Here is a 25,294-nt window from a genome sequence, read left to right as displayed (position 1 = left end):
TTGGATAACCTCCGACGCTCCGACGCTACAAAACCTGACGTATCAGAGCGTCGATCCCTTCTGTCAAATGTGGATCGATGGACCTACCATTTGCACTCGGAAGCTCCGAAACGCGATCAAGCTGAAGCTACGCTTAGTTTTACTCTCAACAGAAGAGTCAATCAACTTCTCGCGGTCAGAGAACACATCCGTGCCAAGAAGAAATACTGCCGAGACTGAAGGTCATACGCGTCCCATAATCCTCTTTGATATGGAAATGTCCGGGGAGCCGCAGGTTCCACATTCAACACGTGCATGCGCAAGCTGTAAAGCGAAGAAGCTGCGATGCCTCATGAGCAATGGCCCGCCATGGACCTGTCAAAGGTAAGTGTGATAACACTGTCACGACGTGTTCCATAGTACATGATCCACTCCAAGTACTGACCGTCATATTTATAAAGGTGCCTGGAGAGAAAACTGGAATGTGTAATCCCTGAATCACGTCCTCGGCGGCGCAGGAAGAAAGGTCAGCAGACTTCGCTCACTCTGCCTCGAGATCAAGACAATATTTATCTGACTCTTCTCCCCTTTAGTCAATGAGTCAAGACTTGAGCGGCTGGAGCGGGAAGTTGGGAGGGTTATGTCCTTACTCCCCGGCAACGACCCAAGCTCGCTTGCGTCTGTCCTCGCTGATTCGGAAGCACCTCCATCCTCCGGAGCTCCATCACCAAATTTTGAGCAATCTACTGTTGACAACGTGATCCACGATATCGTGTCTGTACAGCAGGCAGACCTTTTACTTGCAGATTATCGTGAAACCTTTGCTCCGAGGTTCCCTTACGTGATCATACCAGAGGGCCTAACGTCACTCGCTCTCCAACGGACAAGCCCCATGCTCCTCTTGGCGATCCTTATCACAACGTCCTGGAAGCTACGAGGCCAGCAGGATCGTCTGAATCAAGTATTTCTCAAGGCACTCGGTACTAAACTCGTCCTAGAAGGTGACCGAGATATGGACCTGTTGAGAGGGTTGATGGTGTACCTCAATTGGTGAGCAAACATGCCTTGTAACCAAAATACCTTTACGTCTACTTACTAAAATGCGTTTCTATCTAGGATCCACTTGCACACAACACCAAAGACACAACAAGCCTACCGTCTTGCGTCCATCGCAGCATCGATGGCGGTTGAGTTTGGTATTACTCAGTGGCCCGGAAAAAACAAACATCAGCAGTTAAATGTCGCGGCCTTTGTTGAAAGACCTAAGGCCTTGTCCGCAGTTGATGCGGAACTTTGGGATCCCGTTGCTAGACGAGCCTACCTAGGCTGCTATCAAATGACTACCTGGTTACTAGGCGAATCTTGCCGAGCTCAAACTGCTGACCAATATACAAAGGTATTCAATAATGACACGGAAGTCGAGTCCGTTGATATATAACGATTATCTATACACATGCGCCCAGTCTCTCGCTACCACAAAGGAAACCCCGTCAGATCTAGATCTCGTCTTCCATCCTGAGGTTGCTCGCGAGGCCGAGAAGGCATATACCTTCTTCAACTACACCGATATTCAGCAGACTCAGTTTATGGGTGAGCAGCAGATACAGGTCTACCTCAATGCATTCTTCGTCAAAGTGCAGGACTGGCAACTCCGCCTCCCATCTTCACTTGCACAAGATCGTCAGTGCAATATTGAAAACGTGCTCGGTAGTGAAAGTTCAGCTAACCGCCTGTCAGCCTGCCAGCAAATCTGGCCCTGGCTTTTAGAAGCTTTCGTCCGGGAATTGTGCCTGTCAGGGATGGCACGAAGTACTGATTTCTCCATGGCTCGGATCCGCATTCTTATGGACGCGCTCACAAGCACAAAGGGCTACTTCGACACATTCCTAGCTATTCCTCCAGAAAGCGTCCCCAGCCTACCATCCACACATTGGGCTCTTTTGAGTTACTCAATCCTTCTTACAGCTTCAATATCTCTATCGACACAGACCCTAGGATGGAGCAGTGAATCCGCCCGCTCTATCATAAAGCTCGATGAATACATCGATGCTATCTCACATCGGGTGAAGGAACTCTCGTTGGGGATGGGTTCATCGGAGCACCTGCGTAACTGGTATGGCGACGCCCTCGCGGGCTGGGAAGCGATCAAGATGCGTTACCTCGCCGCATGCCAAGAGTCGCTATCTCAAACAGACTCATACTCGCAATCGGCTACCTCGCAAGTTTCACATAGGGCGGTGGAGCAGAGTGATGGACATGGTCCTCAAAGTGGCCCTATAGCCCATCTTCAGGGAGGACCTAGTCAAAGGGATATGGCTGAGAACTCTATCAGACCTATGACCGGACTTGAGGCATTTGACTTTAGTGCAGATACTGGGCTGTGGCTTATACCAGAATTTAACTATTTATGACGCAGAGCAGGTAGCCTTTGCATAATATTATTACTTATAAGACACACCACCAATAGCGATTGCTATATCCAGGACGTTTTATGTGTTGACTATAAGCTCACTGTTCTAAGCCTCTAAGTTCACTCTGCTGATTTAAACTCTCACCCGCAAGTCTCAACTGCAAATAACACATGGATCCCACTATTGAGGCATCTAGTTGTCTCATCAGGCAGCAATCTGCATTTTCAAAGTGCAACGCTGATATGATTGGTCTTACATGCATCCAGTTTTCTGCACGAATCCATACAAGGACTAAATGCCCCTCATTTCAGCCTCAAGTCAAAGCCCTCCCATCATCTTTTCATCAGCATGTCGAGCCATAATTCAGTCATCGTCTATCCCAGCGTTCCTCCAACTGAAGAGGATCCACGGGCTCGTATCAATGTCATGATCGACATCTTCAACGCAGGCCTTTCATCTCGCGCGGGCGGCAAGCTTGACAGAGGCTTATACCATGAGATATTCACGGCATACAAGCTCGTCCAAGATTATAAGATCATGCATGGTAACCAGATCTCCAGACCCCTCACTGATTCGGAGAAGCGAGAGGGTCTGAATGGCAGCTCGCAAATGATCACTGTTCCTTTGCAGGGCAACAAGTACCGAGAGCTAGACATGATCTACAACGAAGGCGGAACTACTTACGTCGTTGAGGCGAAGAACACCAAGACTGTCGACCACAGTCAGCTCCAGCCAAACATCTACTTGGCGCAGCAAATTCAAGGAGCTTTGGTATATGCGATCGGTGAGAAGGGTGGCCAGGAACGAGCTCTCAAGGAGGCTTACAGAAAGCTCCAAGATCAACACCAGTCTAGCGGTACTGGTAAATTCCCTTCTCTGCACGTCCTGCGAATTCCAGACAAAGTCTCGAACATCATGTCGGACAACAAGCCCATGAGTCTCTTGTCCCTTTCGTCGACGTTCCAGGTTTCTCAATTCAACATTGCTGAAGTCACTGGGGAGTTTGATCACGAGGAACGTGGGTTTTCGCTATTTAGATAAGGTGGAATGCGGGAAATAGTGAATCCAGCTGACGGTCAAAAACAGGTAGATCAAGACACCGAGACAATTTGACAGTGAGATATATGACAGTAATACTATATCTCAATCCATCGTTGCTTTCTGATGCCTACCGAACTTTCACCAGGTCCCAGAGTAAGGAGAGGACCCCTTCATCTTCAGGGCATCCATGGACGCGAGCTCCATGCGGATCTCATGAGCGACGTCGATTTTGCCCAATATTTTCTGAGCAGATCCAATAGTGCACGGACACTGTTGCGTTTTCCCACGACCCACGCGACACCAATGACCAGGGCGTAGGTGAGGATAGGCATGATAATGAAGCTGTTGCGAAATGCTGAAGGCTCTGGTATCGTACCACTGCCCTCTGCTGGGTTGTTCAAGAACGGCAAAGCCCAAAACGTCTAGCTTGTCAGATGTAATACTAAACTCATATTCTATGCGTTACATACCGCTAAGAAGCTCACTGGTGTGAAGAGTACCGTAACAACAGTGAAGACATAAATTGCCTGGTTCAATGCCATAGCCTTGGTAGACTCTCGAAGAGATGTGGCATTGAACAACTGTAACAAGAGTATTAGTAACACCTCATACTATAATTTGGTGACATGGACTTACACCATCCCGAAGACTGTTGATTTCTTCCCGTTTCTTCTGAACCCGACTCTTGGTTGCAGTAGCATGTTCGTTCACATAACGAACAGCGACTCCGAAAGAACGATTTGATGTATAGCCATCATCCCACATAGATGCCTTTAATAGGACATGATCTTTGGACATGTCTTCGACAGTTGACTGAACCTCATCCAGCCACTCGTCGATAATTCTCAAAATCTGGAGAGCAACAAAGTAGTCCCTAGAACGTTTAAAAGAACTATCAAACATAAGCTCCTCTACCCTTTCAAGATTATCCAAGTCTTCTAACTATCAAGCAGGTCAGTAGGGTTCGTCAGGAAGAGAGAGGCTAAAGCATCTTCAACTTACCTTGACAAGGACAAGCTTATCTATGGTACTTAGGGTCTCCTCCCAAGCATCCATACACATCTTGAACGCTCTGCATATCTCGAGTAAATAATACGTAAGGGGGGGTATATAGTGCAGTTCAAAGTCGATATAGCCTTTCCAAAACGATTTAACGTCAAATTGCTGATCCGGTGATTGAACATCTGGAAACATGTCCTCATCCTTGAGGACGAGTATGCTGAAGAGTCTCGAAGTTTCCCTCAGAACTCGAAAACTTACCACAATTCGCTTCTCCTGCAGGATGGTTATCCCTGACCCGTGTTGCAACCTCGTTGTTTGCCGCTTGCTAAATAGACTCCTTGTTCTATTGTTTCGGATCTGGTAAACTGGGCTGAAATAGCGAATTTGCCAATGAATAGCATTATGTAGATCATGGTCGGTTTGCACGCTGTATCCCCCTCGAAAGTCCGTGGAAAGAAATGATGTCGATTTTCCCACATCCAAGTCAGCCATCTCGCTGCTTGATAAGCGGAAGGGCTCCTCGAAGCTTAAACCGCAAGCAAGAATGGGTATGGGGAAGCCTCGGGCTCCCTTTTGGAACTCATTCGACGCACAATAACTAGCAAAAGGGCTCAGCCACCACGTCCTGCATGTAGGCCTGCCAAGTCGTGATATATGGCTCGTTTTACCTTACTTACACAATCTTGCCTATAATTCCAATCCTCCCAATCCTATGATCTGAAGACGAGTTTCCAACCGTGCCACACATTTCCTGTTGCGATCAGTCCATATGCAGCAGTAGGAACGTGCGAATCGTACTTCTCTGGCTGCGCAGCACCAGTCACGCCATACGCTTTCAATCCTGTCGTACGGTGTATTTTGATCGTCCATCTGTGTCCGCCAACGCGATGACCAGTGAGATAGGACTTCGGCACCATGCCCGATTATATATTGCACTACCCCTGGGACATCCCGACTCGCAGGCCAAGCACCCCCAATGTAATCATCGCTCCACCAAAGTGGGTCCGGAGTTTCGCTGTTATCAGCGTCAAACGTATCTCGCATCCATCTGGACTCAGTACTTCTTACCGTGCTACCGGCCACCTGCCTGGCACGATCTAGCCTGGCAATCAGCAGGTCTCTGATTTTAGAGAGGAGGATTTGATCATTCAGATCAATCGGATGCACATTGCCATCGATAACCTCCTGACTCGTGTGGCTTTGGGACCCTTCTTCCTGCCCTAAGCGTTCATGAGCACAACTTTCCTTGGGGGATGAATGTACAGTTTGGGCTCTGGATTCGGGATCCTGTGATGACATGATACCAGCTTGATCGTGGCCATTATCGATGTCAGCTTGTGGAAGCTCCAATTCGGCGGTGTCATTGTGCGCTTCGGGTGTTGTTCCTACCCGTGAAACGGGTCTCGGTTCAAGCTCAATATTCATTGTGTCCTCCTTTATCGACTGGTAGTGTTGGGATTCGCTTGGCATTGTTGGGTGCCAGCTTCGTCATTCTACAAGGCTTGCAATATGATGGAGAACAAGAATTGAATTATTTCGGGGGCACATTGAGTGATTATCCAGCAGCCTTTATACGACATGATCTGACTTGCGTTTTCCTGTGTCTATGGGGCAATTTGCCCTGTAGGTGACTGTTTTAGGCGCCTGTTTAACAACCCTGCTTTCAGCTCATGCATCATCGCAAATATTTCAGCCAATTGCTACGAATTCGGTGAGCACTTCAATGTAAATGCGTCTTGGCCTCGCTCGCGATTGGTACAACGCATCAGCCAGTGAAACCTATCACTTCAATCCTCATGCCGCTCGCCCCAATATTCCTAGCAGTCACAATCGCTGGGTCGGGAAAAACGAGGCTCTGAATCCCAGTATCCAAACTTGATTGTCAAAAGCTTCAATTCTCGCTGTGCCTAACAACATCCCGGGAAACCTAAATGCTCAGACGATTATAGCTGCAGCTCCTGTAACGCCCCAACCAAAACCTTGGTAATATTCCTCGACATCTCCGATTTCTTCCCCAGACACCAAAGCGCTCTAATACAATACTCCGCCCTCCTCAAACTATCCTGAAAATCTTCACTATCATGACCCAAAAGATCCCCCTCGTGCTGCTGAAAATCATCCGCCATGTCCAAATGAAACAAACACGCTTTCGTAAACCCTCTGATAAGGATGACAGTCCAAGGCTCCGTCAATAACGGTCCCTCACTAACAGCGAAATGGTAATCTGGAAGTTGCGCTGCGTTTATACCAGCTTCTTGAAACAGTCGCGGTGTTGTTACTTGAGCGAGGTCGGCGAGTTCGATGGCGCTGGCTTTGCGGATTCGTGCTGCGACGTTGCCGCTTAGTCGTTTTTGACGGGCTTGGTCGAGGCCATAGTTGTTCTTGTCGATGAACTCGAGGACGTCTGCGAGCATTAATGCGCCTAGATGCCATGGTACTGCGATGCAGAAGAACCAACTTCTAATTCGTGGCGGGACAGTATCGTAGTGTCTTATGAGATCTCGGAAGAAGGCCCCGTGCGTCATGTTCCAGTACCGGTATAGGAGGGTCGTTTGCTGAATAATCTCCTCGATTGCTTGGGGACATTCTCGTTTTCGCAGCGCGTTTTGAAGATACGATAAGTGTCGATAGATAAGGATCTTAACAGGTGCTGACTTGGCAACCATTTGCATCGCATCATCATATGAGCATGGCCACCGTGTTCCGACTGTTGGTTTCGTTGCATCATCTTGGATAAACAGTTCCATTTCCCATCGCTGACTTCCTCGTCGACTCTTCTGAGCTGCCCGCATACTGTCTGCCAGTATTTGATCTGCATCTTCATGTTGACAGTCTTCATCAGCTAGTGCAACTGGCCGTTCATTCATCGATGAAGATACTGTATCAAACATGACAGCGAGCCAGTAAAGTAGCCCGATGGTCCGCCTGTTCTCCTCAGTTAACCTCCGAGGAGCGTGCTTTTTGCTCGTCTCCATGAAACCAGATTCACTGGCTTCAAACCTGAACTTGAGAGCGTGAATCTTCCTCGTTGCCCGCTCCAAATAGATATGAGGTCCTTCCTGAGACATAATCTCGATAATCTCTGGCATCGCGTTCTCTTTGATACCCTTGCCACTTTTTCCTTTCTTAGATCCAAAGGATTTCTGTTGATACTCATCGCTAGCCCAGGGCTTTTGTGTGAGACCAAATATCAGTTCAGCGTAGATGACGCGATATGACTCGACATCAACCACGTCTTGAAGTGCCCTCTTTGCTTGCTCCCATACCGATTGCTGTAAGCTCTCTTCAAACTCTTGATTCAAAGCGTCGGCTAGATCATCTGCTTCAGATGCAAAGTCGTTCGCCCCCATGGAGAACTTTTCTTGTCGACGATTGCCCTGGGCCCATTGTGTTGTGAAGGCCATTATGACTAGGTCCAGTACTCGAGAAGCTGCTTGGCTTTCAGAGCGTGTAAGGTTGATCAACCTCGCTGACTGTGCGGCCCGATCGAGTTCCACGACGCGACGATACATCCTGTTCGACCAAGCGGCGCCCCATTCTGGTGGAAGATTTGGATTTTGTCGGGATGGTCCTGGAGTTGCACCTAGCTTGGGTTCTGGCGCTGGACTAGTGCGAGCGACAACTTGTAGCTTATATGGGCAATTCTCCTCCGCTAGCCAGCATGCAAGGTTATTCTCCAGGACGTCATGATATATCTGAAGAAGACTCTCGGTGATCATATATCGATTGGAGGTTTGCATGATGAGAGAGTCGCTAGTGAACGGTGACGGTGAGAAGTTAGGATATCCTGACCAGTCATTGGAGGGCAACCGAGCTCTGCGTTTCACCTGAACAGCTTTGTGTCCATAGGCCGGGGATTCTATTGATGAAAGCGTGTCTAGTGGTGCAGAGTTGATATCTGAGAAGTCCAAGTCCCAGAGATTATTTATGTCAAAGTCCTGTGAGCCTGAATAGGATGTCGCGTTGTCCAAGGCGTCAGTTGCAGCATGGGATGTCTGCTTTGTGAGTTCGGGCAGCCCTTCATCAATAGTGTCTTTTGCAACAGTCTGCGAAGCACTCTCTGGACTAGAGAAGCTCATCGCGAGGCTTTGGCCATCGAGGTTTGGGTCCAGGGAGAGAAAGGAAGGGATATCTGTGCTGAAAGGGTTGTTCCAGGATAGACCTTGCCCAGGTGTAGAGTCCTGAAGCATCTGCAGCATATTCGCTGCAGTGATGTCGCAGTATTTTGCGTTAAGTGAAGGGGCAGTAGTAGTGGCAGGAGACTCGTTGCGCTTCCTCTTGCTCTGAGAGCTGTCGTTGGAGGTGCTGGTGATGCTCGACCCTGTCTCACTAACTCGAGACCTTGATCGAGTCTTTCCCCACTGTGGGTTGAGACTGCAAACCTTCTTGGTTCTGATACAGTACGAGCAGGACTTGAGTCCTGGTTCCGATCCTCCATCTAACAAAGCGGCATGGTCAATCCCTGACGCCTGGAGGGGGGTAGTATGCATGGCTAGAACTTACAGATTTGCGACCCAGAAGTGGGCGACGTTGCATCAGGTGAAACTGCCGGCTTCTCATTGCGAATATACCCATCGCACGCTTTCTTGCTCTTCCTGCAGTGGTCGCAGGAGTGGTTTTGCCTCCTAACTTTCGGCTCCGACATGCTGCACCTGAGAACAGACGTTTCCTACCAGGATAATAAAAGAGGGTCTTACAAGGCTAGAATACCAACAGCTTGGGTAGAGATAGTGCGAGTCGAGTGTCAGTGGAGAAAAAATAGAGGAAAGAAACAAGATGAGAGAAACTGGTCCATAGATATTCAGGGCCGTTCCACCGACCTGCCCTCTTTCCCCGCACGGCGCTAGCCCGTTTACGAGTCAACGACATCGTTAGTGGAAGCCTTTGCAATTGTTGTGAGTGTTATTGGTTAGTTGGTTGGTTTAGTGGACTGGGCGTACCCCAGTCCTTGCGGGGAATGGGATGGGGGTGGATCACGCAAACAAACTGTCGGAACTGAGACCGTTTGTCCGTGGACGGCATTTGAGAATGAATGTGACGATACAGTGCAACTGTCTTTTATTCTTTGAGAAGAGAACCATAGCATTAAACTCAATCCTGACCCTGAGGGTTTTACTTGCAATACTACACTGGCTCGAATGGTGCGACTGTCATGTAACATAAGGTGAACTTTGTTGAGCAGTTACGGTATCAAATAAATGATAAGCAACCTTTATCCTTGACCATTACTTACAACCCGGTATATTCCAGCAGTTGTGTCAATTTTGTATGTGTTAAACTATTGCTAATGCCTCCTCCAATTTTGTCCTTTCCATCGTCGCCCAGGATTCAGCATCCTCCAGGTTTAGACCCAGTCAAAGAGCCATCGTAAAACCACTATGCTATCTGTATACCAACAAATCCCTAGACCTTCTCCTCCTCAGAGTGTGTATCCTTTTTGACCTTGGTGGCACCAGGGATTCTGGAAGAGAGATCGCCCAGAGGGAGAATATACGGGAAATCGACCGACAGGAGGATATGGCTCAGGAAGATGTACCAGCCCAACAGGGATACAACGAAAAGGATCGCAGCGCCAGCGTGTTGGTATGTGAGCGCTTTAGCAGACTCGCCATTTGCAACAGCGAAGAAGGAGGCAGAGAGGCAGCCGACTGTAGTGAGAAACGGTCAGCGACAAAACGCGTAGCAGGAGTATCGGGGAGCGTACAGCAAGGAACCAGGATAACGAGGATAGTAAACAACACCACATTCGTGCGGATACTGGCGACGGCGAAGACGGCGCAGAGGATGCCCATCGAGATGAGGAAGAACGAGAAGGTCGAGTAGAACTCTCCTTCCTTCAGACCGTCCGCAACAACATCAGTTTTGGAGTATAGACCGTAGGCATTATAGTCTGGGACAATGGTTGAACCAAAGGTGAACCAGAAGCCGCCGAAGAGACCGAACAGGACCGAGGGGAAGGTGTTTCCTAGAATCTTGTGCTTGTTAGAATGCTGGCCTGTTGAAGTCGCTCGAGGGGTGAGGTGACTGTACCCATTCGCCGATGCTACCGAGAAGCATGAGAAGACCGCCGAACCAGAAGTAAGCGCCGCTAGAGATTGATTAGATCAACGATTCTGGAAGACGGTCAGTGACACTTACACGTTTGCACCAGCTCCAAAACCTCCTGAACCTCGCCATCCAAGCAATGCCATGGAAGCAGGAGTCGTGCAGAGCAAGAAGCCACCCAAAGCTAGTCGAAGAGTCAGTAATATCAAGCGACAGAGTTAATCGTATCTTACCCAATGGCGTCGGATTACCCAGCTTCTGCCGCAAATCACCCTTCACTCGGCTATGAGGCGCCAAGTACAGCTGCTCAAACAGCTCTGGAGACATGGAGATACTCCCCGTGGTATGGGCCCTCTCCAGATGATCAGCGCCCTGCTCGGTGAACGTCTTGATAGGTGAAGTAGACATGTTGATCGGTGGTAATACTGGAGCAATGTGTGGGTAAAACAGTGGAGTGAGAGAGGAAGAGAGAAGATGGCACGACCCAGAATATGTACTCCAGAGGATTGTCTCCACGATGGTAATCTGGGGAAGCTGGGATTGGAGATTAGGGCGAAGCTCCCTTGCCCCGGAAACCGTGTACCTGAGACGAAGACGTGTACCCGCTGGGATTCACGCTTCCGGCGATGAGACATGTACCTTACTGAACGACATGTACCTATCGGCAGTCGGTTCCCGATTCAAGCTGTGGACAGGAGGCTCTTCTCTACGGAAGGCACGGAAAAGCCACGTTCTGAATCAAGTCTAGACACGTCAAGGGAGAGGGGGACTTCTGTGAAGCTCAACAGTTTCGGCACCGGGGTATGAGAGGGTGCGCTATGCCTACCGTGGCGAGTGCATGATCGGCTGCGGTGCTGGTCCCTGCTGCAATGGCGCCTGAGTGGTGGTATTGGGTTGAGATCTAATTCTAGACGCGCCGGATTTGATCCCCGTGGGGGGAGATGCAACCCCACGGGGAAAGTTTGTGGTATACGCAGAGCTTGGGCTTGAGTTAACGCTGGGAAACCACATGGCGGTATGGAAGTTTAGCAGGTAGTTGGGTCAGTGCAGTGCATATGCCGTGTGAATGCTACGTGATAAGAGCAGGGATCCTGTGATACGAAATTGCCCTCCTCCTCGTCTGTTTTCCTACTGTACAGCTTACAGCCAGGCCAGTCTATATTATGGACATCTTCGAAGCGTCTCTGTGTCAATATCCCGCCTCTGATTCTTGGTATTGATCTGCACATTAAGATTTCTAGCTCATAGAATATCCCATGGAGCAAGACATTCAAAGTAAAGTCGGAGCCGACTCCGTGAATCAATGAACTAGCTCAATGTGGCAAGGCTCGTGGCGATCAGCATGGTCGGCAGGGTTTATGAGTCGGCTCCGCACTACAGCTGCCGACTGAGAAAACGTGCGGGGTAGGATTTGGATGACAAGACAGGACAGGACAGGACAAGTCTGGGGAAATACGGATACGGACTTCCCCACTCGCTGTCAACAATCCTTATTCACGGCTGTGGGTGAGTGTCGAAGCTCCTGGACATGAAAGACCGACGGTATCATGTTGAGTATCTCGATTGTGGGTGTTTGGATGACGAGATGGCGGTTCGGGCTGATGGATGTTGCGCGTCGGTGTCCGGGATATCAAATTAATCTACCGATCGATGGTATCATGCGTGGCTGATCCGCAGTGAACAACTATGAAAACCTTGCTCTCGTGAGTCGGAAACATGAGTGTCGTTGAGAGACTTCGTGGGAGTATGTGTCGGAAGTAAGGATAATGCAGTGAGCAATTGGCTTTGCTGATGATTCAATCTTCAAATCATTGCCGTGACTAACGGCATATGTCTTCTCATTGGGACCTCTCCATTGATTAATCACCTGCCCTTCTTCCGACGTGAGCTGGGTGAGTTCGCAGGCACTCGCCATCTCGCAGCACTTACCCTAGGCCGCCATGAAATGGATTTCACAGTGTAGCACATCCTTCCCTCTTCGTATGCCTTCTTGACGCCTTAGAACTCGAGTTGATATCGTAACGGAGTGACGCATTCCGACGGACTAAGCAGTATTATTGGTTAGAGAGTCTTAAAAGTGGCAAATCATTGTGATGGAGACAACCCTTCCCACGATAGCCACGAAGACTTGATGTGTAACGAACGGAGTTGTTCTTATTGCTTCTATCTATCCAACTTAGGCCTTTGCCAACGAGTCGTAGTACAAATCAATGGGCGTCTTGGGCACATTCTTCCCCTTATTCTCAAGAATGATCTTGACTGCCTTGACCAGAGTTTGCTCCAAACCTGTAAACCCCTCCAGTTTCCCCATCTTCCTCAAAACCTCAGCACTCCTCTTATTGTCTACCTCTCCTGCATCCACAGCTGACTCTTTCACATTCTTCAGCAAAATCTTCCCCGGAAACCGTCGATGGAGTATCTCGAGAATCACAGTCCAGCAATATCGCCCACCGAACGCAAGAAGTCGCTCGTTATTTACATCTTCGAGCGTCAGTGCGGCTAGGTGTAGCAGTGCTGTATCCTCGACGTCGACGTACCATTGCGATGGTAGGATAGACGGCGCATCGGGGTAGCCTTTCACAACGGCGTCGATGACGGCGGCTGAGCTGCGGTAGCTCATGTTCTCGGGCGATATGGCGATACCAAAGTTAACATTGGGAACAATTGTGTTGAAGGAGAAGGATGGCTTATGCTCATGCACCCAAGCAAATGCAGCTTGTTCGCTTCGTGCTTTGGCAGCTCCATATAGCACGATCCCATGCCATCGTGGGTTCCCTTGTCCATCCCATGGCTCAGCTGTCTTGTCAATCGCATCGGTGTTCCAGGTCTCCGTATCGATCTTGTACGGTTCGCCGGTTGTTGGAAGAGCACATGCTGCCAGTGACGAGGTAATGACAACGCTCTTGACGCTTGGGACTCTTGCCGCCGCTTCAAGAAGGTACAGGTTCGAATTGATGGTGTCGTCGATAACTCCTTGGTTCTGAGGGTTCATATCCATGTTCATAGCCATATGGGCCACGCCATCTACACCCTCGAGTGCCTCGTCGAAAGCACCAGGTGTCGAAATGTCGGGAACTTCGACAAGCTCGAAATTGGGGCCAAAGAATGGTTTCATCCAGGCATTGGCGGTAATTGAACGGACGGTACCACGGACACGATAACCGCGCTGAAGAAATACTTGGACAGTCACGCTTGCTATGTATCCATTGGCGCCTGTGATGAGGATCAAACCTCCCGAGGGGACTGAAGACATGGCGGGAGATGGTGCTGGGTTATGGTGGGTGGCGGGGACTTGAGATTAACGAGACCGTCTTGAGGATTGAGAGAGAAAAGGTTCTTTAATAAGGAGAGAGTTGTAAACATAGTTTCAGGAAGATAGTAATACCTTGATATATCACCCCGAGTCTTACTCTGCGCAAATGCACTAACACGCCAATTCCCCGATCGCTCCATCTCGCATCCCCAAACAAGTCTAGTCCTCTTCGCATTCCGCATATGGAAAACGAGACTCCACTCTTCTTCCCTCGACCTAATGAGAAGCTTCAAAACCACTCTCCCACTTTCTCCTCGTTCTCCCAAAACACACACACAAAGCCATGGCATCCCCGCGCTTTTCCAATACCATCCTCGTTCCAGGAACGAGCGGCAACAGCCCTTCCCTGCAGACGCTGGGAGCGCTGGATCAGCCACGGAAGAAACGACCCCATCGGAAGAGTCGGAAGGGTTGTGATGCTTGTAAGCGGCGGAAGGTCAAGGTATGACTACCCTTGATGATATGTGAGGCTAGTATTGATGATTTGTAGTGCGATGAGAGAGTTCCATGCTCGAATTGTTTACAGCGCAATGAGCAGTGTTTTCAGCCGCATCATATCTCTGTTGCTATTCCCGTCGTGGCTAAGGCGATTGACCCGGTTCCGTGGATCAATCTCATGCATCTCGAGCTGTTTCATCACTGGGATAAGGAAACCCGAGCGACCCTTGCATTTCCGCAGATCTGGCCCTTAGTCATGGAGCAAGCCTTCCAGGTACCGATGCAAACCCTCGATTGTTATACGCTTACTGACATAGAGTAGGAAGATTTCGTCATGTCGGCCATCCTCTGCACTTCAGCAATGCAACTCTCTTCACTGTGCCCCCACGAGCCCAGATACAAAGACGCTTCCGAGCACCTAATGGCTAAAACCGTGCAATTATTCCGCAAGAACTTATCCCGCCCTCTTAACAGGCAAAACTGCGAAGCACTCATGGGAACAGCCCTTCTGGTCAACTACATATCCTGGTTTGATCTTGACTTCCTCCACGGCCAGACTAAATTGGACCTATCGAAGGATCAATTGTTCTTCCTGACCCCTGGGATAATTGAGCTCTGGTTTCGGTCAATGCCCATCTTTATTGACCAGGGAAGCATCTTTGCCGACGTTGCACGGCATTCGCCGAGATTTCATATCGAACAGGCTCTTGTGTCTTGGGGTCATGATCCAGAGCGCTTTGTTGGTTTGTTCATGGAGATTTGGGATGATCCTTGGTATCAGCAGGAGAGTTCCCCTGTGCCGAGTGACGAGCCGACGTCGTGCGCTTGGCGACTTTTTCTCGGGATGCAGAACCAGATACCGCATCCTTCCCCCAAGTCTCCTCCATCGGAGGAATCGTGTGAGGAGGATACAAATAATCAGTCACTCACTCATCTCAAAGAGGTCATCACCGATGTCACTGACAAGTTTACCTCCCCTACTCCTACTGACCCCGCCGCGTCGATGGTTCTGTCGTCCCAAACCGACCGCTCAGTCTTCGAAACCCTCGTGTACCGAATATCGCCACTTCTGTGCTGTGCATCACTTGCCACAGGCCCCACGCGCTGTGATATGACTTCTATCAGCGCTGACATTGAGGAGCTGTTCTTTGGAGTTCCGGTATTTTGTTCAGGGCCAATTGCCCGTTGGATCAGCGACGGAGACTCAAGAATTCTCGTGTTACTGTGTCACTTTTACCGTGCGGCGCAAATTCTTCTGTCGACGAAGAGAAATTGGTGGGGATATACGAGAAGTTGTGTCATGGAGCATCTGATCTTGGATAAACTTAAGTCCCGAGGCCTTGATGTTGTGTTTTTCATTTGACGTTGACTAGATTTCATGGCCCACAAGAATGTACAGAACTTGTACAAGTCATCTCCTTGCATCGAGTTCAATTTGCTGAGTGAGATGGTGATATCTCACGGACCTTTAATGAAACGAGACTCAGACTTCACGATAGGAGGCATCAACGAATTGAGAATGCTGTAAATGGATATCGCAATGCAAAAGTCTAAAATGCAAACTATTCATACATCTTCATTATTTATACCGCTTAACTCCCCCGTCTTTTTTTATTGATCCCTTGTCTCTTGAACATTAGGATTCCTCTCATAACGCCAACGCTTTCCATTCTCCTGCACATGCCACCTCGTCATGAAGGCACCCTCCTCCACCCACTGCGCCCACTCAACGCCCCATTTCTTCTCCACAGAGTCCAAGAAAGAAAGATAGTCAAAGGCCTGGACAGGCTCCTTTTCTAACGGGTCGACAGCGAGATCGCTGAGGCGCCATTCCGTGTTGTCGATGAGAGGAACGCTGAGGTGACGGTCGGGATAGCGGACGTCGCGCACGTTGAGCATGGCTCGGCCGGGGTTGACGACGGTGAAGTGCCATTGGGCTTGGCCGGTTTGGTTGTTGACCATTTGCATCGGGCGAAGGAGGGATTGGCCTTCATAGTTACCCACGAGCGACTCAGCGGCCTTGCGGCTGACGCCTTCGAATGAGCCACTCTCGAGCATGAGATCGAGGATCGTAGGAAGGACCTGGGTGGAGTGAACGGCGTGTTCGACGTTGAAGGCGGGAAGAGACGGGTGGGAGAAAACAAGCGGGACATGATCAGATCCAACGCTGGGGTTGTAGTAAGGAGAGGCCTTGCCATTCTCAACTAGCGAGACACCGTGATCACCAAGGAACACGATGAGAGTCTCATTTGCAACACCTTGGTCATCCAACATCTTGAGAACCTTGCCAATCCACTTATCATCATAGCTCTCAGCGTTGGCGTAATGCGACATCTCATCGATATCCTTGCCAGAGCCGATTGCAGTGTACGTCTCATTCTTAGGAATACCGTAAGCGTGATGACTCGTGCTAGTGATATGCGTGAGGAAGACACGGCCATTGTTCTCCTTGGCATCGTTGAACGCATCTCGCATGTAGTCCTCGAGAGGATCCTCCTGGAAACCAAAGTAGTTGATGTCCTCCAGATCAACACGGTGCTTAGCATTCTCACTGCGAAGTGAGTCTCGGTCCTGGGTGTTCTCCTCAGGATAACCGCAGGCAGCCATGAGCTTGTGATGGTTGTCGTAGTGGATCATGGCAGTCTGGAAGAAGTATGACTTCCACTTGGCAGCTTTCTCGTCTTCAGCCTTGTTCATGGCGTCGAAGATGTGAGGGAGACAGGGCTGGTAGATGTGACGCTTGTAATCGAGGTTGAAGTCGGCGATGAGGGGATTGAGACCACAGATAGTGCCGACGAGACTCTTGAGAGTGTAAGTACCGGAGGTGTAAGCGTTGCTGAAATGAGCACCGCCACGCTTGGGTGTCTTGTCATGCTTGAAGCCATCATCGTAATCGCCAGTGACATATCGGGCATTTGGCATCAAGTTCTTGAGGCGTTCCTCAACATCCTCGGGAATCACCTTATCAGGGTAAGAATCCTTGAACTTCTCCCACATGTGACCGCCTTTCTTGAAGGGGAACACATCGTTCCTGGTACTTTCGAGCAGGAAGAGCATGACATGCTTGACAGAGACATCCTTGAGCTTATCCTTCAGCTCCTCCAGCACAGGCTGATCGAGGTTGGAGATCTTCATAGGATCCTTGGCGGCGTTGTAGTGAAGTTCGTTGGGCGTATACCAGTCCTCAAAGCCAGCGAGGGGCTTACCCTTGGGCAACCAATCCATCTTGGGAGGCTCGCCAAGGGCTGACTTCTCATCCCACTGGTGCTGAATACCGACTTGTTCAAACTTGGAGGGGAGCTGATCGAGGAGTGGTGCGGTTGATGAAACATCGACGAAGGGAAGGAGACCAGTGGTCCATGAGAGGAAGAGAAGGGATCGATCATCGGGACGCTCAAGCAACAAGACCAGCATGACAACGGTGAACAAAGACCAGAAGAAGTATGGCATGCCGTAGTGAATGCGCCTCACAGTTGAAGGCTGCACTCGAACGCCGAAAGTGCTGACTCGTTGCGAGATTCGAGAGTATAGTGTCTGCGACTTGCCATGCTCGACAAAATCCTCCAACCAGGCCTCATCGTCAACATCATCGTACTTGGTCTCCTCGGCAATGGCAGGTTCTGGATCGGGAAGAGGGCTATAGATGTTTCGCTTCCTCAAAAATCGGTTTGTCGCAGTCCGCGCCATGGCCCAAGGGAAATGGATCATGTCCGCACCCCACCCAAACACTCTATAGCACACATTCTGAAGCAGCCAAGCAAAGACGATCAAGCAAGAAGCGACCAAGATAAAGGTCACGAGACCAGAAAGGAAGATGGCTCTGGATGTAGGGTCGGACACGAGGTTGAGGTTTCGCCAGTGAATCTCGGCGCCGGAGACGAGGTAAAAAGTAATGGATATTAACGATAGCGCGACGTTGTATAATATTAATAAACCAGCGACTGCTGTAGTGGCGTAGTGTAGTATTTGGGTCCTGGGAGACCATTGGTCGAGGAGGAGTCGGATTAAAAGAAGGACGAGAATATCTTGCACGAAGAATGTACTGAAGAAGGTGAATAATCGACCGGTAGCGACGGCGTTTCGGTGGCTGTGAATATGGGCGAGCTTGGATGCGAAGAGGGCTGAGACAGCAAAAGTAAAGATGAATGGGCGATTGGCAAGACGAGCGCCCAACCTCGTGAGCCAAGAGGGTATGCAGACCATGTTGGATAGACAAAAAGCCGTATAGGCTTTAAAAAAGAGATATGATAAATGATAAGATAAATGAATGAGAGTATGTAGCACTGTTCACGTAGAATGCTTATAAGAAAATAATGTCACCTCAGAGCTGAAAGCCAAGCACCATGATCGCCGTTTCGTTCTAGAAGAGAAAACAGACAAGAAAACTCGAGACAAGAGATCCAAAATGTGGAGAAACAACCGGGAGCCCGGGACTATTATAACAGAATTCCCATCATCGTCTATGGCTGTCTTTTTTTTTTTTTAATTAGCTGCGGCGTCTACCCAAAAAGCTCTGACCGAAGCCCGCCCCCCTTTACGTTATGCAAAATAAAAAAGAACAGCTCGCGTGCGCTGTTTCCTCTTTGCTTTGGGCCTCTGGCTCTAGCCTAGCTCCTCTGGCCCAAGCAATCTCGTGTTGCGGATTTTCGGCACCGTCTGCTTATGCTTTGGGGGAATGTGATTGGCGGAGACGCGGGATTCACCTGTTTTTAGGGCGAGCCGAGGAGCCGAGTTTCAACTAAGCCCACTGGGAAAAAAGGGGGCAGTGTTGGGTAACGGGCTAGAACTCTAGTGCTATTGGTGGAGGGGGTACATGGAGGCTAAACATGCTATGGTATGATGCACCGCAGGAGCTCGTTTAATCTTGCTGTACCCACGGTCATGCATCACGAGACCAATTTCTTTCTGCTGCATAGCGGCCGAGACTTGGTTGGGCGGAAGAGAAACCCTTGCTCGGTTATTCCCGAATCTGGACCTGAGAATGAGAGGAGGAGCTGCAGCCCTAACGCTGAATTGTCAGTGTCATGCCATGTCATTGCACCCTTTTCACTGACTCTTTCGTCATAACCCAAAAGTACAGTAGCATGCCAGATGGCAACAAGGTTTCCCTCACATGGTTCAGGTAGGGAGTGTCCAAGCCGTTATCCGAAGTGAGAAAGTCAAATGTTTTGTTCATCTTCGGTATGTAAACACAATGGGAAACAGAACAAAGCGCATTTACTCATTATCCCTCGTTTCAAAGGACATTGCATAAACGAGCGAAATTGGTGGGGTCATGATGGCCTGAGTCATATTAAAACGTCTGCCTACTGTACCAAAACAGCTCCTCTTCAGCTCAGCCTCTCTGCGCTGGCAATCCTCCCAATCCAATCCAACGTCAGCCACTTCCTTCTCGTGTAGATCATTAAGGAAGAAGAAGAAAAGGTCCCCTTCCCCTCTCGCGAAGGAAGGTGCCAAGGTGGCTAAAACCAAGGGACCGGCTACATCGGAAATGTTGTTCTTGTCGCGGAATAGCGGCATCACAAATTGCAGGGGGCGCACATTCTAGACCCCTGGGGCAGTGGGGAAGTCTGACAGTGAAGGGTTGCAGTAGATCATCCGACTAAGATGAGTTAGGGCATCGCGGCTAAACGCCAGAATCTTTGTGATTTGCTGGTTTTTCATCCCTTGATTCGGTATTGATGTCATTGGATAATTCTGTATGCCTGGTAAATGCGATTGACGCTCTGTGCTACTAACACGTAGCTGTTTGAGCTGTAGCGAATCACGAGAAAGTTTCTCCGGGCAGAAATTAGCCTCTAACGGCCGGTTACACCGTAATGAAACGTCTCACGTGCAAACTGCTGCGAGTAGTTTGTTGGTTCAGGGTAGCTCAAGCCATTCCTTACGTTAACACCAAAACAGAAAAAGATCACGAGCTCCAGCTGGGAATACCCTCTGAATGGCCCTCTCGTATTTTGGCAGTTCATGATGCCATGGTCAATTATCATTCCGCTACTGAGCTTAGCGCATCGCGGTCCGCGTTTTGTGGATTCGGGACCCCGGAACATTTGCAGTTACCGAGCTTCGATGGTTTGACATGCGGGCTGTTGGATCCAGGGGTCGGGATTGCCTTGACGTGTTATACGAGATGAATGACAGCTCCTTCAGGATCTAAACATAGGTCTAGCATAAGTGGCCTTAGCAACTTCGGCAAGGGACATATGTTTAGTCCAGGTCATGGACCCCGCATGAGTTTTTGATCATTGTCAAGAGGTAGTCACTTCATCACAGATCTTGGTTCTGAGACTCTATTACACCGCATTACCATATATTTATTTTACATCATTGATATCAGTAATGTCACTTCGTATCAAGCAATTCCGCCCTAGATAATAGGTCCAGCAATTTGTCAACCCCGTATTCCAGCTTCATGTAGGATCAGAGTTACGAGATCCTGCCCACAAGATCGTACTTAGGTAGCAAGCCCTTGTTTTTAACCTTAATACTTTTTGCAAAAGTTCCATTCTTGCTTGGGCAAGAAACTCCGAACTCTGCACTCTTGCGGCCATCATGTCCTACCCCTTTTCCTTTGACTACATCTATCACTTCAGACAATCCTTTTCCTCCCCTTGTGAAAACAAATTTCAATGTCCCTATGTAGCACGCGACCATATCTGAGTATGTCATGGTTGCTAATAAACCCGGCTACAGCGGGCCGTTCGGCCTCTTAGCGCCCGAGTACAGTCCAACCGCCGTGTCATTGGCATTGGATAGGGGTTTGGGAATCATTCCTAGAGAAAGACAAGCAGACATTCGCCAGTCACCTAATCTGAAGACATCCTTTCTAGGTCGTTCAATAGGGGGTCACTGGGGACTCGGTGCAAAGGCACCATTGACGACTGCTGTCCCCTTACCCTGCTCGCTGTCGGCAGCATACCTCTCGGCATATGCTATTGCTTCTGTCTCAATCACTTCTATCCCGTAGGTCAGCGTAAGGGCTGCAGTACTCGGAGCTCCTGCCCCTACGTACCAATATCATTGGCAAGAAAAATCTCTCCCTTCTCGTGTAATTTGACTAGAGCGTCCTTGACCCAGATTCGGCACGTGAAATCCGCTCCTGTTCGACATGACGGCTTTCCATCTGCAGGAACAGACTGGATGATCTGCGTGGCGCGCAGTACATAGGAGACGCGGCTCGCTTTGACCAGTACTATCAGAGTTTGGTCGATAGCTGATTGGCCCCGTCTCTCCTCGTATTTCCATGGTCCCGCAAGGTTCGTCGCGTGATGAAGAACAGGCCCTCCAATGTCATCGGTGGTAATTAGTCCCCAGTGCTACTGGCGTCAACTTGAACAGTAAAAAGTATCGAAAAGAAGAGACTTGACGTACATATTCTCTTGGAGAAGGTCGGCTCTTCATTGCGAGATATATCGAAGAGCTCTCTAGAATTCCGTTGAGTGTCATGACTCCCTTCCAGACCGCGTTGGGCAACGGAATTAAGAGCTCTGATCTGTTGCCACTTCGTAATGATATGATTAGGTATGAGATGACTTGGAGTTGGTGAGTAGAAAGACTTTGGTAGGTATCATGAGACTGTTATGCTTCTCTAGGCAGCAGTATTATGTAATGGCCATTAGGTGCGCAACATCTACCAACACTGCCGCTTAGCTTCACGATCTCAGCATCCTCCCCTAATTATCAAATGAGGTCCTTAATCATGTCAGAGAGTCAGAGCAGGCTTGAACAGGCTCTCGCCGCAATCCGCAACTCCCGCCTCCAACATCCTGACGACCAGCTCTTGGAATGCTTCCTCACCGACTCAGTTGACCCCGAAGCAACTGCCCAATACATGCTCCAAAGATGCACCGACGGACAAAAAGACTACGATTTAGTTCCACTATTATCGGAGTGGAAGGAGCTGGTTAGAAGTGGTAGGCACCTTCGGCCCCATCCTCTGAATAAACAATGCTTACTACAGCAGTCGTTGAACAGTTCTCACAGCAAAACAAGTCTAAAGAAGCCGTCATAGCTAGTGTGATAAAGAGAGATAACCACACATGTTGTATTACAGGACTCAAATCATCCTTGATTGATCCTCTAATTGTCACATCCATCTTCCCCGTATTTCGGTTCTCTAGAGAGGTAATCCCGGCGGTGTTGTCTTCTATCAAACGACTTTGAGCTAACCAGAAACTGAAGTATCTGCAAGAGCTTTTTTGTCTCTTCACTGGCTCTGCTATACAGGAACGGGTCCAAGGCAATGATGGTCGCCTTAATGGTGTCCAGAATCACTGGCTTGTACGTCGATCCGCCGCGGAAGCTCTAGCACAAGGCTACTTTCGCTTCACATCCACAAGAGGCTCTGACGTAAGTTTCCGTAGAGACTTTGTCTTCCTGTCTGCGCCTTTCTCACAATTTCGCAGTATCGTGTATCACAAGTCACAATTGGAGGGCCCAACCGACCTTCGATTGTTGACAGGATCCCGACTGTTCGAAGAGGTCGTTTTACAGATCATTCAAACTCTGGAATTGAGACTCCAGAAATCATTCTGCTCCTAGCTACGTCGAGATTCTCGAAGTCCATACGGTGGAGTCTAGTTGGTCGAGAAATTGCCAATCGACCGCGACAAGCAGCGACAAACACGCCGTTCGCCTCACCTTGGCCTAATATCTTGGAGTACTTTGCTCTTGCGGTTGCATCAATTTGCCGTCTAATGCCGGGTCGTCTTCGCATAGGGATCTACCAATCTTTGAAGTCCTCGGGTGTTCGAACCTATGGACCATCCTCTAGCCTCAAGGTCCAACAACTTCCTTTTGGCATGTACCTAAAGACGACGCATTGTGATGATTACCAAGCACTAGCGAATGAGTTTGGAGCTCTGAAGCTTGTGAGAGACCAGACCCAGGTCCCTGTTCCTCGTCCGTTGGACCTGGTGTCTGACGCTGACACATCTTATCTGCTGACAACTACAATAACAGGACAGCGCTTGGGTTCGTACATCGATGTCCTCAGCGATGATGATCTCGACATTTTCAAGCGCGATATGCAGAAATACATGGCACAGCTGCGTTCGATCTCAAGGCAGGGAGGGCAGAAGCATGCTATTAGCAATGCCGTCGGTGGGCCTTGTTATGACTATCGAATTGTGGCATGTCATGACTACGACAAGGAGCGTGGCGACTTCTTTGGACCATTCATCGACGAAGAAGAGTTCAATAATATACTGCGAACACCCGCGCTGCCAGATGTGTTTCATTCCACGGGCCATGACATTGTGTTCACTCATTCCGACATCAACATGAGGAACATCTTAATGCACAACGGTCGGATCTCAGGTATCGTGGACTGGGAAAACTCTGGATGGTTTCCCGATTATTGGGAGTATACCAAAGCGTATTATGTTACCAAGCTCAACAAGAGGTGGCTGGCAGTGGTCGATGAAGTCTTTGAGATCTTTGGTGATTTTAAGCTTGATCTGGCAATTGAGCGTCGCTTATGGGAGTATTGCTTTTGACGGCCTCAACCTGATGGTATGCCGCAGCTCTGGCATTAGGCAGGATATTGTGATGTAGAAACGTATCAGTAGCCTAAGGGTTGTAAGGTATATTAGAAGGTCATAGCAAAAGTAACACAAGTCATCTCGGGAATCCCTTATGAGACGGACCATACTGGAAGACTGTCAATTAAGGTAGCATTATCACTTGAGACATGTGTTTCGGAGAGTCTTAAGGTAGATATAAGCAACGCAGTTCATTCGGATGCAGTTATTAATAACTAATATGCCAATAAAGTACAAGAAGAATATCTCAAAAGTCCATCCATCCAAACACATGTCTGCCATTCCTCCAGAATCTCTCATAAGTCAGAAGTCCAGCGCCATCCTCTCGCTATGCGTTTCCACATAGGCCGTATACCATGATCGTGAATCAGCACGAGTCACCCACTCAATAACCACAGCACAAACAGCTTCTGTCCTTCATCCTCTCAGAGCGAATCTAGTAGTGAGGAGCCTGGTAGGTGGGAGCCTTGTACTCGGGCTTAGGAGCAGGCTTGGGCTTCTCAGTCTTGGGCTTGGTGTACTCAGGCTTGTGAGGCTTAGGAGCGGGCTTGGGGGCCTTGTAGGTAGGCTTGGGAGCGGGCTTGGGCTTCTCGTGGTGAGGCTTAGGAGCAGTGTACTCAGGCTTGTGGGGCTTGGGAGCCTTGGGCTTGGTGTATTCGGGCTTGTGAGGCTTAGGAGCAGGCTTGGGGGCCTCGTAGGCGGGCTTGGGGTGAGGCTTGGGAGCCTTGGGCTTAGTGTACTCAGGCTTATGAGGCTTGGGGGCCTTGGGCTTGGTGTACTTGGGCTTCACAGGCTTGGGAGCCTCATAAGTAGGCTTGGGGTGAGGCTTAGGCTTAGGCTTCTCGTGGTGGGGCTTGGGAGCCTGGTACTTGGGAGTCTTGGGCTTCTCATAGTGAGGCTTGGGGTGAGGCTTGGGCTTGGGCTTCTCGTGGTGAGGAGCAGGGTACTCAGGCTTCTTGGGGTGAGGCTTGGGCTTAGGCTTCTCATGGTGAGGCTTGGGAGCAGGATACTCGTGCTTGGGCTTCTCGTGATGAGGCTTGGGCTTGGGCTTCTCATAGTGAGGCTTGGGGGCCTTGGGAGCCTCGTAGCTGGAGTACGAAACGTCGTAGTTGGCCTCGGCGACGGGAGCGGCGAGGATGCCAGTGGCAAGGGTGAGAAGGGTGACAGCAGAGAACTTCATGTTGGCGGTTTAGTTTTCGAAGAAGAAAAGGAATTAAGGAAGGACTGTTGTCTTTGTTAAAGAGCGTAGAGAAGTTGCGAGTAAAGAGTGGATGTGAGTGAGTGACTGAAGAGCAGAAAGGAAAGCCAGTTTGAGAGGAGGATATCCAGCTCTTTTATGTGTTTGTCTACGGAGGTATCCCCACGATGAATCTACTTTTAGATGCAGTAGTGACATGCTCGTCTAGCAGCCCTGTGAACAACACACTAATCTCGGTTCACGGCTCACAGCGGAAGGTACCAGCAGCAAACTCATCGGTAGGGCAAATTCACATCATCCACTACGCCAGCTGAGAAGCAATTGA

The 25,294-nt window shown here is 49.4% G+C and overlaps 11 protein-coding genes across 11 annotated transcripts; 4 read left to right on the top strand and 7 right to left on the bottom strand.

The window, feature by feature from the left end:
* Positions 1–619: 619 nt before the first annotated feature.
* FPRO_13567 (uncharacterized protein) lies at positions 620–2,390 on the top strand (the record flags this gene model as incomplete). The annotated part of the gene is made up of 4 exons (XM_031223034.1): positions 620–1,029; positions 1,096–1,326; positions 1,376–1,659; positions 1,717–2,390. 4 exons carry the CDS (start codon positions 620–622, stop codon positions 2,388–2,390), a joined length of 1,599 nt encoding a protein of 532 aa, XP_031088433.1.
* A 348-nt stretch (positions 2,391–2,738) lies between these two features.
* On the top strand, positions 2,739–3,431 carry FPRO_13566 (uncharacterized protein; the record flags this gene model as incomplete). The annotated part of the gene is made up of 1 exon (XM_031223033.1): positions 2,739–3,431. One exon carries the CDS (start codon positions 2,739–2,741, stop codon positions 3,429–3,431), a length of 693 nt encoding a protein of 230 aa, XP_031088432.1.
* Positions 3,432–3,607: 176 nt separating this feature from the next.
* Positions 3,608–5,858, bottom strand: FPRO_13565 (uncharacterized protein; the record flags this gene model as incomplete). Its single annotated transcript, XM_031223032.1, has 6 exons — positions 3,608–3,853; positions 3,902–4,012; positions 4,068–4,373; positions 4,434–5,058; positions 5,111–5,184; positions 5,232–5,858. The coding sequence occupies 6 exons, from the start codon at positions 5,856–5,858 to the stop codon at positions 3,608–3,610; spliced, it is 1,989 nt and encodes a 662-aa protein (XP_031088431.1).
* Positions 5,859–6,376: 518 nt separating this feature from the next.
* On the bottom strand, positions 6,377–9,078 carry FPRO_13564 (uncharacterized protein; the record flags this gene model as incomplete). Its single annotated transcript, XM_031223031.1, has 2 exons — positions 6,377–8,871; positions 8,937–9,078. 2 exons carry the CDS (start codon positions 9,076–9,078, stop codon positions 6,377–6,379), a joined length of 2,637 nt encoding a protein of 878 aa, XP_031088430.1.
* A 758-nt stretch (positions 9,079–9,836) lies between these two features.
* Positions 9,837–10,886, bottom strand: FPRO_13563 (uncharacterized protein; the record flags this gene model as incomplete). The annotated part of the gene is made up of 5 exons (XM_031223030.1): positions 9,837–10,081; positions 10,138–10,405; positions 10,464–10,521; positions 10,572–10,662; positions 10,712–10,886. The coding sequence occupies 5 exons, from the start codon at positions 10,884–10,886 to the stop codon at positions 9,837–9,839; spliced, it is 837 nt and encodes a 278-aa protein (XP_031088429.1).
* A 1,768-nt stretch (positions 10,887–12,654) lies between these two features.
* Positions 12,655–13,731, bottom strand: FPRO_13562 (uncharacterized protein; the record flags this gene model as incomplete). The annotated part of the gene is made up of 1 exon (XM_031223029.1): positions 12,655–13,731. The coding sequence occupies one exon, from the start codon at positions 13,729–13,731 to the stop codon at positions 12,655–12,657; it is 1,077 nt and encodes a 358-aa protein (XP_031088428.1).
* Positions 13,732–14,074: 343 nt separating this feature from the next.
* FPRO_13561 (uncharacterized protein) lies at positions 14,075–15,592 on the top strand (the record flags this gene model as incomplete). The annotated part of the gene is made up of 3 exons (XM_031223028.1): positions 14,075–14,233; positions 14,282–14,503; positions 14,552–15,592. 3 exons carry the CDS (start codon positions 14,075–14,077, stop codon positions 15,590–15,592), a joined length of 1,422 nt encoding a protein of 473 aa, XP_031088427.1.
* A 248-nt stretch (positions 15,593–15,840) lies between these two features.
* FPRO_13560 (uncharacterized protein) lies at positions 15,841–18,432 on the bottom strand (the record flags this gene model as incomplete). Its single annotated transcript, XM_031223027.1, has 1 exon — positions 15,841–18,432. One exon carries the CDS (start codon positions 18,430–18,432, stop codon positions 15,841–15,843), a length of 2,592 nt encoding a protein of 863 aa, XP_031088426.1.
* Positions 18,433–21,075: 2,643 nt separating this feature from the next.
* FPRO_13559 (uncharacterized protein) lies at positions 21,076–21,630 on the bottom strand (the record flags this gene model as incomplete). Its single annotated transcript, XM_031223025.1, has 3 exons — positions 21,076–21,185; positions 21,242–21,545; positions 21,601–21,630. The coding sequence occupies 3 exons, from the start codon at positions 21,628–21,630 to the stop codon at positions 21,076–21,078; spliced, it is 444 nt and encodes a 147-aa protein (XP_031088425.1).
* A 298-nt stretch (positions 21,631–21,928) lies between these two features.
* On the top strand, positions 21,929–23,726 carry FPRO_13558 (uncharacterized protein; the record flags this gene model as incomplete). Its single annotated transcript, XM_031223024.1, has 4 exons — positions 21,929–22,142; positions 22,193–22,353; positions 22,411–22,578; positions 22,635–23,726. The coding sequence occupies 4 exons, from the start codon at positions 21,929–21,931 to the stop codon at positions 23,724–23,726; spliced, it is 1,635 nt and encodes a 544-aa protein (XP_031088424.1).
* A 481-nt stretch (positions 23,727–24,207) lies between these two features.
* Positions 24,208–24,951, bottom strand: FPRO_13557 (uncharacterized protein; the record flags this gene model as incomplete). The annotated part of the gene is made up of 1 exon (XM_031223023.1): positions 24,208–24,951. The coding sequence occupies one exon, from the start codon at positions 24,949–24,951 to the stop codon at positions 24,208–24,210; it is 744 nt and encodes a 247-aa protein (XP_031088423.1).
* Between the last annotated feature and the right edge of the window lie 343 nt (positions 24,952–25,294).

Source organism: Fusarium proliferatum (assembly GCF_900067095.1).
Source record: "Fusarium proliferatum ET1 genome assembly, contig: FPRO_scaffold012, whole genome shotgun sequence".
NCBI lineage: Eukaryota > Fungi > Ascomycota > Sordariomycetes > Hypocreales > Nectriaceae > Fusarium > Fusarium proliferatum.
This window is presented reverse-complemented; position numbering and strand designations above follow the sequence as displayed.